This window comes from Palaemon carinicauda, chromosome 25 (genome assembly GCF_036898095.1).
Source record: "Palaemon carinicauda isolate YSFRI2023 chromosome 25, ASM3689809v2, whole genome shotgun sequence".
Lineage (NCBI taxonomy): Eukaryota > Metazoa > Arthropoda > Malacostraca > Decapoda > Palaemonidae > Palaemon > Palaemon carinicauda.
In genome coordinates this window covers 99,336,702-99,348,324 of record NC_090749.1, presented here as the reverse complement: position 1 = coordinate 99,348,324, position 11,623 = coordinate 99,336,702, and the positions used below count along the sequence as shown (strand labels likewise).

Sequence of the window (11,623 nt, the reverse complement as noted above, 5' to 3'; positions counted from 1 at the left end):
CATATATATATATATATATATATATATATATATATATATATATATATATATATATATATATATATATATGTATGTATATATATAAATAAAAGAAATATGTATATACACATATATATTTATATACGCATATATATCTATATATATATATATATATATATGTATATATATATACAGTGTATATATATATATATGTATATATATATATATATATATATCTATATATATATATATATATATATATTAATATCAAACAACCAGTAGGACATTAACATCAAATTAACTTTTCTTAAAGAATAACTTAAACTCAAAGATATATATAATAACCGTACCAACTATCGACAGGATTCGAACCCAGGCCCTTGTGAATTGATCAGTGGATGGCAGTCTTTTATCTGTAATATACTTGTTACATCTATTTATAGCAATTATTATTATTATTATTATTATTATTATTATTATTATTATTATTATTACTCTAACTATTAATGGCACTCTTTAAGTTTAGAGTTTTTTTTGTTGTCATCAATAAATTATATATTTTTAAGGTTTTAAGAAAAGTTACTAGACAATGTTATTATTCTTTTTATTACTACTACTATTATCATCATCATCATCATCATCATCGTTATTACTGTCATTATTACTACTACTACTACTATCATCATCATCATCGTTATTACTGTTACTACTTATACTACTACTAACATCATCATCATCATCAGCTAAACTACAACACTGTTTAGAATAGCAGGATGCTATAAGCCCAAGGGCTCTAATATGGAAAAATAGCTCAGTGGGGAAAGGAAATAATGAAACTATATTGAAGTAAATGAATTAAGAATAACAAATATTTTAAGGTCAGAAACAACATTAAAATAGGTCTCTCTTGTATGAACTATGAAACATTCTTTTTAAGATTGAACTATTGAAGTTCCAACGATTCAACTACCCGATTAGGAAGATCAATCCACAGCTTGGTAACAGCTGGAATAAAACTTCTAGAATACTGTAATAGTATTGAGCCTCATAATGAAGAAGGCATGATTATTAGCTTTAACTGCCTGCCTAGTTTTACGAACAGGATAGAATTGTCCAGGAGATCTGAATGTAAAGGATGATCAGAGTTATGAAAAATCTTATGCAACATGCATAATGAACTAATTGAACGACGGTGCCAGAGATTAATATTTAGATCTAGAATACGAAATTTAATGAACTGCAATTCTTTGTCCAGCAAATTAAGATGAGAATCAGCAGCTGAAGACCAGACAGGAGAACAATACTCAAAACAAGGTAGAATGAAAGAATTAAAAAACTTCTTCAGAATAGATTGATCACCGAAAATCTTAGACTTTCTCAATAAGCCAATTTTTTGTTCAATTGAAGAAGAAACAGACCGAATGTGTTTCTCAAAAGTAAATTTGCAATCTTTATTTTCTTCGCTTTTTATCAACTTCCCACTTAAGTAATCTCTCTTATAGTTTCATTTCTAATCCTGTCCTGCCATTTAACTCTCAATATCCTTCTGAGGGCTTTGTTCTCAAATCTACTAAATCTATTGGAGATTGTTTCATTGTCATATCATGACTCTTGCCATAGAGTAACACCGATCTCATTAAACTGATATGTATAACCTGATTTTATATGTCATTTCATGCGATATTATTTCCAAATTTTATTTAACTCAGGCATTGTCTTATTTGTTTATTTCCGTCATTCATTAAACTTCAATTCCAAAGACCCTGTATTGGAGATCATAGTTCCGAAATACTTAAATGATTCTACCTCATTAATCCTTTCTCCTTCCAATGATATTTCATCTTCCATTGCATACTCTGTTCTCATCATCTCTGTCTTTCTTCTCTTTATCTTCAGCCCAACAACTCAGTCCCTCCCAACCCCCCCCCTCCCCCCCCCCAAAAAAAAAAACACCCTGTGTCTCCAGGACATTGTCCAGAATTCGCTTCATAGAGATTCTGGAATCTATCAGTTCGTGAAATGAATGAACTGTTTGTGTACAATCCCTCCAAAACCAAACCATTGTTCTCTAGTCTTGGGTAGTGCCATAGCCTTTGTACCATGGTCTTCCACTGTCTTGGGTTAGAGTTCGCTTGCTTGAGGGTACACTCGGGCACATTATTCTATCTCATTTCTCTTAATCTTGTTTTGTGAAAGTTTTTATAGTATAAATAGGAAATATTTATTTTAATGTTATTGTTCTTAAAATATTTTATTTTTCCTCATTTCCTTTCCTTACTGGGATATTTTCCCTGTTGAAGCCCCTGGGCTTATAGCATCCTGCTTTTCCAACTTGGGTTGTAGCTTGGCAAGTAACTACTACTACTACTACTACTACTACTACTACTAATAATAATAATAATAATAATAATAATAATAATAATTAGAATAATAATATTAATAATATAAATAACTATTGTTAATAATAATAATAATAATAATAATAATAATAATAATAATAATAATAATAATAATAATATCACAGTTTCCCTGTGATTTGTCACCAAAAACCAACTGAAATCTACCTTAAAGTATTTAATGCCAAATATTGTCATAAAATATTACTCTATTTTCGTTTCGCTCGTGAGAAATTAATTCCTCCAAATTCATTGAGGTGATTAACGCAGTTCAGACTTGCAGCCATAATGTTTTTCTGCTGATATAAGTCTCTTTTCATAGTTTCTATGTGACAGATCTACGTGAACGTGGTTACTGAGCTTCAGATATTTTATATTAATTGTTTTTTCACATGTGGTTTATTTATGTCCTTACTTGCTTTCCCTACTGGGCTACTTTTTGGATTTTGGAATCCTTGGGCTTGTAGTATCTGGTTTTACAAGTAGGGTTGTAGCTTACCTGGTAATAATAATAATAATAATAATAATAATAATAATAATAATAATAATGATAATAATAATAATGATAACGATAATAATCGTAATATTAATATTACATATTTGTGTGTCTGTATATGTATATATATATATATATATATATATATATATATATATATATATATATATATATATATATATACTGTATATATATATATATATATATATATATATATATATATATATAAAGAGAGAGAGAGAGAGAGAGAGAGAGAGAGAGAGAGAGAGAGAGAGAGAGCGCTCACAAACAAACCATCTCTCATCACTCCCTCTTCGCAAAGGTCCTCTTTGTGTTCCACCACCCGACCATATCGCTCTAACTTAGACAACAACCTTAGGAAGCCATAAACTCATTAGTTGTGGGTCGTAAGAGTGGTGAATGAATGGGGGATCCATTCATAAATCACATGTCTCTCTCTCTCTCTCTCTCTCTCTCTCTCTCTCTCTCTCTCTCTCTCATGGGGGGAAAAGCCTTTTCTATTTATACAGGGAGGGGCAGAGAGAGAGACTGTTCATTGTGTGTGATATGAATCTATATTTGGAGGGATGTCTTTCATGTCATGTTTCCATAAGATTATATATTATGTTATTTGTAATAATGATAATATGAAAGATTTATTATCGTTATATTGTATTTTTTGAAGGCCGATGGGATGGGCAAGTGCATAGACTTATTATCCATTAGTGAGAAGATATATAATAATAATAATAATAATAATAATAATAATAATAATAATAATAATATTAATAATAATAATATAATAATAATAATAAAAATAATAATGATAATAATAATATTCTTTAGCACAGCAAGAGCCATAGGCCTATACAGAATTACAGTAGTGGTACAGTGACGTTACAAATATGACATCATTGAAAAAGATAAGAAATGACATTACTCCAGTGATTACAATAATTAGCAGGTTGAGCAAAGAATTCCAGTCAAGAGCCTGTGTAATCTTCAATGTAAAAGACAACACCAGACATACATGTGCAAAATAAGGTAATGGATAGGTGCAGATAATAGAAATAAAATTTAAGACCTACAGATATACAAAATATGTGACAGTAGCAATAGAAAAAATATATGCTTTTTTTTAATACTGACATAAGGTTACATTAGAGACATAGAAATGATATACTATAGCACATGCTGGAGTCGGTCATCTATAATTATATATATTGGTATTAGTGATAATACAGTTAATAAAATGACAATATCAATAAACTAATAATAATGATGTTAATAGGCATATTAACAGTAAATAATAATAGGAAAAGATAGAGATGTCGGTGATAATTATGTTAGAACAACAATTTAAAGGTTTAAAGACTGCTCATGAATGGCAGAGGCAAGGGACAGTGACAATGCATATGATCAGCGTCCAAGCCCCCACTCCACCCAAGCTAGGACCAATGAGGGCCAGGCAATGGCTGCTGATGACTCAGCAGGGACTCGAACTGGGCCAGTCTGGCGTTCAACAGTCAGGGACGTTTTCACATTGGCCACCACAACCCTATATAATGATAGTAATCGGTAATAAAAAAAAAAAAATCTAGTCGTAGAACAGGTGGTGTGAAGGAAATATGGCACTTTCAAACAGAAAAAACTATAATATAATATAATAACATTATCATAACATTACTGGAGATTGTACATAAATTTATAAAGATGATGAAGATAGCCACACCCACAAAGATTAATAGATATAATTCATTGCAAAGACACTTCCCTTCTCCAGGTTTCCCACATTTTGAATTTAGAATCGCCTCTTCAAACGAGGAAACTAAAGCCACGGGCACACTTTCGCGATGCGGTTGGATATAGATTTTAGCTAAATTTTGAGCGTATGGCAACGCATCCCAATTCATCCGGGTGTGTTTCGTGCTAAATCCCACGGACCGCGGTAAGCGTCGCCACGTAGGAGATACATCCCGGGTTACCGCGCTCTTTCCCGTTGCTGGCGGACAGAATGAAACATGCCCAATTTTATCCTGTAGGGTGGGGCGATAGCTGGGCACCTGCGGTACAATGCTTGCAAGGAGATAATGCATTGCATTACCCGTGTTCAGTTCCGCCGGTATTGCTTAACCTAATTGCCTCTCAAAACTATATATGCTGTATACCTCCTTATGAGATTCATCGCTGCGCATGTGTTCAGTGCCATCCCCAGATGTGCTTTTTATATGAACACTGCGTTGACTAAATATTATTAAAATCTTATTATATATATCAATTTATAATAAGAACTCCTTTGAACAAATTTGAGAATTATATATCTGAATCTACCCAAAGTGAGTGTTTGTGTGTGTATGCATGTGTATAATCACTGCCCGTAGACTAAGATAGCCGTCTACTCTATTTGCTTCACCTAAAGATCTTATTCATAAGAGAGAGAGAGAGAGAGAGAGAGAGAGAGAGAGAGAGAGAGAGAGAGAGAGAGATAAATGTCAAGCATATGTTCATTAAAAATAAATAAATATACAAAAGCAAAATCGATGAAAAGGGTGATTTTTGGATTTTGAAGTTTTGCGAAAAAGGGTAAAAAGGGGGATTGAAAAAAATATGAAAAATCAGAAAAAGAAATATGAATGATAAATATAACCTTTAAATTAAAAAGTATTCTTTTCCTTTTTTAATTCGAAATAAGTTTCTAAGGACAATTCATTAGCGGTGCCTTTTTACATATGGGAGTTCTGTGGATCACGCCATGATCCATATCGCATGTATATCACCTATGCAAAGATCACTACGGAAATTTGCCCAACCAATTGAGATGTCACAACTTGCCCACTGCCATGCGATCCCATGTACAGCGGTGTATCGCATGGCGATGTATCCCCATGTATTGTCCTTATTGCTCTGCATGTGGTGTGCATCTCCTCTGGTCGCCTACTCCGCATTATGAGTCGTGTATGCCGCGGTATCCTGCGTTTCGTAAAAATTTGCTGGAATAACGTCTGAAAGCGCCTGCGGTGTTCACATTTTCGGGATTTTTCCATATCTCCTTTGACCGCCAGTGCCTACCGCACAAATCTGACCGCAGCTTTATATGCATAACTGGTTTAGATCTAGTTGATTTGGAAATTAAGAAACAATTTTTTAAAACACCATTAACATTTATTAATACATTTGCAACAACTGTTAAAACTGCTTCTGTTGTTTTTACTGGTGATAACCCATCCAAGCACTGACCAGACTCAAAGTTGCTTGTATCTGCTAATCGTACGGCTAGTTGTACAGTGGACATATTAAGCCATTTCTCATAATTTGTTTTAAAGATTTAAAGGTCGCTCCTGAATAGCAAAAGCAAGGGACAGGACAGTGTCCTAGAGACTGACCATATATAAATTACATACAATCAGCACTCAAGTCCCTCTCCACCAAGCTAGGACCAGGGATGGCCAGGCAATGGCTGTTGATGACTCAGCATGTTCCCCCAAATCCCCTTCCCCCATTCCTCGCTCACAAGGATGGTGAGGTTGTAGACACGACCAGAAACTGCCGGGCTTGAGTTAGTTTCGAACTCCCGCCCAACAGATTACCAGGATTGAATGTTTTCAATAGGCTACCACAATGGAGAACCTACAAACAAAAGTCACTGTCTCATTCATATAGCAAAATAGGGAATGAACCTTATGTACTGAAAACTTCGGCAATAATACTCCCTTCATCCATGTGCACAGAAGCCTCACCAATGTAGGAAAAATGTACTATTAAAGAATGCAGAAAGAATGTATTCTCTGACAGAGAGAGAGAGAGAGAGAGAGAGAGAGAGAGAGAGAGAGAGAGAGAGAGAGAGAGAGAGAGAGAGAGGGGGGGGTCTTAGTAACTGTAATATTTTTACTTCCTTTATTAATTCAATGTAGTTCTGCTTGAAATAAGTTTCACAGCACTCCCATGTCACTGAAAATTAGTTTGACAACACTCCCGTCACTTGCAACTAGTTTCAAACCACTCCCAGTCAATTGAAACTAGTTTCACAGCACACCCCACTCACTTGAAACTAGACATTAAAATGAAAATTACATGTCCTCAAGATATACAATCTCGTTAACCATACTGTTTTTGGGTTTATGTATGTACCATGTATAAGTTGGACCGAACTATGACCACACAGATAGGTTCACATCAAACAGGTTGAGAGATTAACTGCCGGTAATGTGTACGTTGTAGTCCCCCAAACTTCATCCTGAGGCTTTGAAACATTTCTTGTCTTTTCGGGGATGCTAGCATGATGAATGGCGTGTTGGTCTCCTTCGCTGGTGATGGCATATGCCAGTGAGCGGAAGAGACGGTTTCTGTCTCCAGTGTCCTTATCTAGAAGAGGTTTGCTTTCGTTCTTAAATGTTTTCCTAATTCTGGATGGATGTGACTTCTCTTTAAATTTTAGGCATCCCCCACAGTTGTTGCAGCTGAAGTTTCCTTTTTTCCCCCTTGTTTCCTAAATGTTCAGGATACATATTTGACACAAAAAACTCTCTCACTTCCTTCATTTCATCGGAGAACATCACTGCAATCAACTCAAGGCATAGTCGATGGTCGAGTCTTTTTAAACTAGGTTCATTTGACTGGGGAGTCATTTCAAACCAGCCAGAAGTCGTCTGAAACTAGTTTTTCATTTAAACTGTTCACATCAGCACTAGGACGGTCAGGGGCAGTAAGATGGCGTGATTCATTGCTAATTACAAATGGGGCAAACTGTTTTTGTACTAACTAGTTAAAGATGTTTGGACAGTAAACTGGAAGATAGAAAACGGGAAATGAGATGAGGTAAAATGCAAAGATGTGGGTAACTCTACAGATCAAATAAATTCTAAAATATGAATATTTCTCTGAACTATTACTGTATTCTAATATCTCTTGTTTCTTTCCAGTTTGTGATTGTAACAGAAATAGCGACGACATCAGAAGGCAGGAAGTTGTGGAGGGTGGCAGCTTCACCCTGACGTGCTACGCCCAGTCGTCTAAATTGAAAGCTGTAAGTTGTATACGCGTATTGAAACGTGCCTGTGTATTCGCGGGTTGCGTATGCGACATGGTTCCTCATGAGTAACAGAGGCGAGGGGCAGGAGAATGTCCTAGAGACTGACCATATATACATATGATCAGCACCCAACACCCTTTTTCCATAAAGCTAAGACCAGGGAGGTCCAGGCATTGGCTTCTGATGATGACTCAGCAAGAAGATATGTAGGCTCCCCAAATCCTTAGCTTAGGATGGTAAGGTTACAGAAACAACTAGAAACTGTAGAGCTTTATTTGGGCTAGAACTCTTGTCCAACAGATTGCAAAATAAATATTATCTCTGCTGATGTCATTGCTCCTTTATAGCTAGGTGAACAGGGATTGATTCAAGGAGCTAGCAAACGTTTGATGAGCACTGCACCACTCATTTAGGATAAGCATTGTATGTTGATGTCTTATGTATATATATAATATATATATATATATATATATATATATATATATATATATATATATATATATATATATATATATATATCTCCTCGTCGTCGTCGGCGGCGCCCACTCGTGTCCGAGTATTGGGTTCTGTCGTTAGCCATGGTGGAGGAAACGACAGAATGCCAGTAGCTGGGTATATTGTTTTGGGTGGTCGTGGCTTTGCAACGGCCACGCACACACACTTGGCCCACACCGTTTTCACCGCGGCTCAAGACATATGAGACAGGCGGCTTCTCCGATTTTGGTTGCATCGGGCTGCCGGGTTCTTGTTATATGTCAAGGCCCGCCTTGTTGCCTGCCCGACAGGCATTGCCCTCTTCCGCCGGCGCTGGGAAGCTCCGCCGTTGGGGTCTTGTTTGGTTTGATTTTGGAGTTTTCCTTCTCCTAGCCTTTGCCTATCTTAAAATAAAGGAGAAGGCCTGTAGAGGTCCAGTCTTGGTCTGGTCTCTCAGAACTGGCCTTAGCGGTATGGTTGAGCCTGCCAGGGTGGATAAACTACCCCACCGCCATTGCCCAGCCCATCATTGAGACACTAAAGCCCCTCTACTGCAGCAAAGTGCTGGACCATCAGAGGGGATATATATATATATATATATATATATATATATATATATATATATATATATATATATATATAAGCATTGTATGTTGATGTCTATATATATATATATATATATATATATATATATATATATATATATATATATATATATATATATAAGACATCAACATACAATGCTTATCCTAAATGAGTGGTGCAGTGCTCATCAAACGTTTGCTTGCTCCTTGAATCAATCCCTGTTCACCTAGCTATAAAGGAGCAATGACATCAGCAGAGATAATATTTATTTTGCAATCTGTTGGACAAGAGTTCTAGCCCAAATAAAGCTCTATATTTTCTAGTTGTTTCTGTAACCTTACCATCCTGAGCTAAGGATTTGGGGAGCCTACATATATATATATATATATATATATATATATATATATATATATATATATATATATATATATATATATATATGTGTGTGTGTGTGTGTGTGTGTGTGTTCTCCCTAAGGACACAATTGTATAGAGATAAATATACAAAATTTTTACATACAAATTGGCTTTCCTTGATTATTTATCTCTCTCTCTCTCTCTCTCTCTCTCTCTCTCTCTCTCTCTCTCTCTCTCTCTCTCTCTCTCTCTCTCTCTCTCTCTCTTAATTATTTTCTATTTTTCCTTGACTTTTATTTCATGTATAAAGATATGGATGGACTACGTGTATGTAAATTATAACATCTAATATTTAGTAGATCTTTTGATAAACTCTACGCAAATCCCACGCCCAATTTCAAAAGCTTCGTTTGAAAGAAAACTATTTTGGATAGACTAGAATTTATGGAGAACTACAGCATATAAAACTGAGATTAACAATTACTTGATATTAACTTTTAAGAATGGAAGACTAATCGAAGGAATGATTACACTTAATAATTCTTTATTAACATAATTAATTTTAAAGTATATGAAACTTTTCTAAGCATAGGCTACAAATGACATGAAATTATGTAAAAAAAAAAAAAAATCATGATTATATTCAATATCTAGTAATGAATTATTTAATTGATTTATTATTATTTATTTACTGTTCTTGTAATTATCTGAATTTTATTTTCATTCATGCTAATTTTGTTCTGCATGATTCATTAGCTATATTATTATTATTATTTCATTATTATTATTATTATTATCTTTATTATTATTATTATCATTATTATTATTATTATCATATTATTATTATCATTCTTATTATTATTATCTTTATTTTACTATTATGATTACTATCATCATTATTATTATTATTATTATTATTATTATCATTGTTAATTTTATTATCCATCCATCCATATACAAAAGGCACTTCCCCCAATTTTGGGGGGGTAGCCGACATCAACAAGAAACAAAACAAAAAGGGGACCTCTACTCTCTACGTTCCTCCAGCCTAACCAGGGACTCAGCCGAGTTCAGCTGGTACTGCTAGGGTGCCACAGCCCAACCTCCCACATTTTCCACCACAGATGAAGCTTCATACTGCTGAATCCCCTACTGCTGCTACCTCCGCGGTCATCTAAGGCACCGGAGGAAGCAGCAGGGCCTACCGGAACTGCGTCACAATCGCTCGCCATTCATTCCTATTTCTAGCACGCTCTCTTGCCTCTCTCACATCTATCCTCCTATCACCCAAAGCTTTCTTCACACCATCCATCCACCCAAACCTTGGCCTTCCTCTTGTACTTCTCCCATCAACTCTTGCATTCATCACCTTCTTTAGCAGACAGCCATTTTCCATTCTCTCAACATGGCCATACCACCTCAACACATTCATATCCACTCTAGCCGCTAACTCATTTCTTACACCCGTTCTCACCCTCACCACTTCGTTCCTAACCCTATCTACTCGAGATACACCAGCCATACTCCTTAGACACTTCATCTCAAACACATTCAATTTCTGTCTCTCCATCACTTTCATTCCCCACAACTCCGATCCATACATCACAGTTGGTACAATCACTTTCTCATATAGAACTCTCTTTACATTCATGCCCAACCCTCTATTTTTTACTACTCCCTTAACTGCCCCCAACACTTTGCAACCTTCATTCACTCTCTGACGTACATCTGCTTCCACTCCACCATTTGCTGCAACAACAGACCCCAAGTACTTAAACTGATCCACCTCCTCAAGTAACTCTCCATTCAACATGACATTCAACCTTGCACCACCTTCCCTTCTCGTACATCTCATAACCTTACTCTTACCCACATTAACTCTCAACTTCCTTCTCTCCCACACTCTTCCAAATTCTGTCACAAGTCGGTCAAGCTTCTCTTCTGTGTCTGCTACCAGTACAGTATCATCTGCAAAAACAACTGATTTACCTCCCATTCATGGTCATTCTCGTCTACCAGTTTTAATCCTCGTCCAAGCACTCGAGCATTCACCTCTCTCACCACTCCATCAACATACAAGTTAAACAACCACGGCGACATCACACATCCCTGTCTCAGCCCCACTCTCACCAGAAACCAATCGCTCACTTCATTTCCTATTCTAACACATGCTTTACTACCTTTGTAGAAACTTTTCACTGCTTGCAACAACCTTCCACCAACTCCATATAACCTCATCACATTCCACATTGCTTCCCTATCAACTCTATCATATGCTTTCTCCAGATCCATAAACGCAACATACACC

The 11,623-nt window shown here is 35.6% G+C and overlaps 1 protein-coding gene across 2 annotated transcripts in view; it reads left to right on the top strand.

The window, feature by feature from the left end:
* The window catches only part of LOC137618727 (uncharacterized), a 142,771-nt gene that overhangs the window by 20,737 nt on the left and 110,411 nt on the right, over positions 1-11,623 (top strand). For both annotated transcript variants that reach the window (XM_068348896.1, XM_068348894.1), the window contains exon 2: positions 7,791-7,894. In XM_068348896.1, the coding sequence (XP_068204997.1) occupies positions 7,791-7,894 (104 nt within the window). The remainder of the gene's footprint in view (positions 1-7,790; positions 7,895-11,623) is intronic.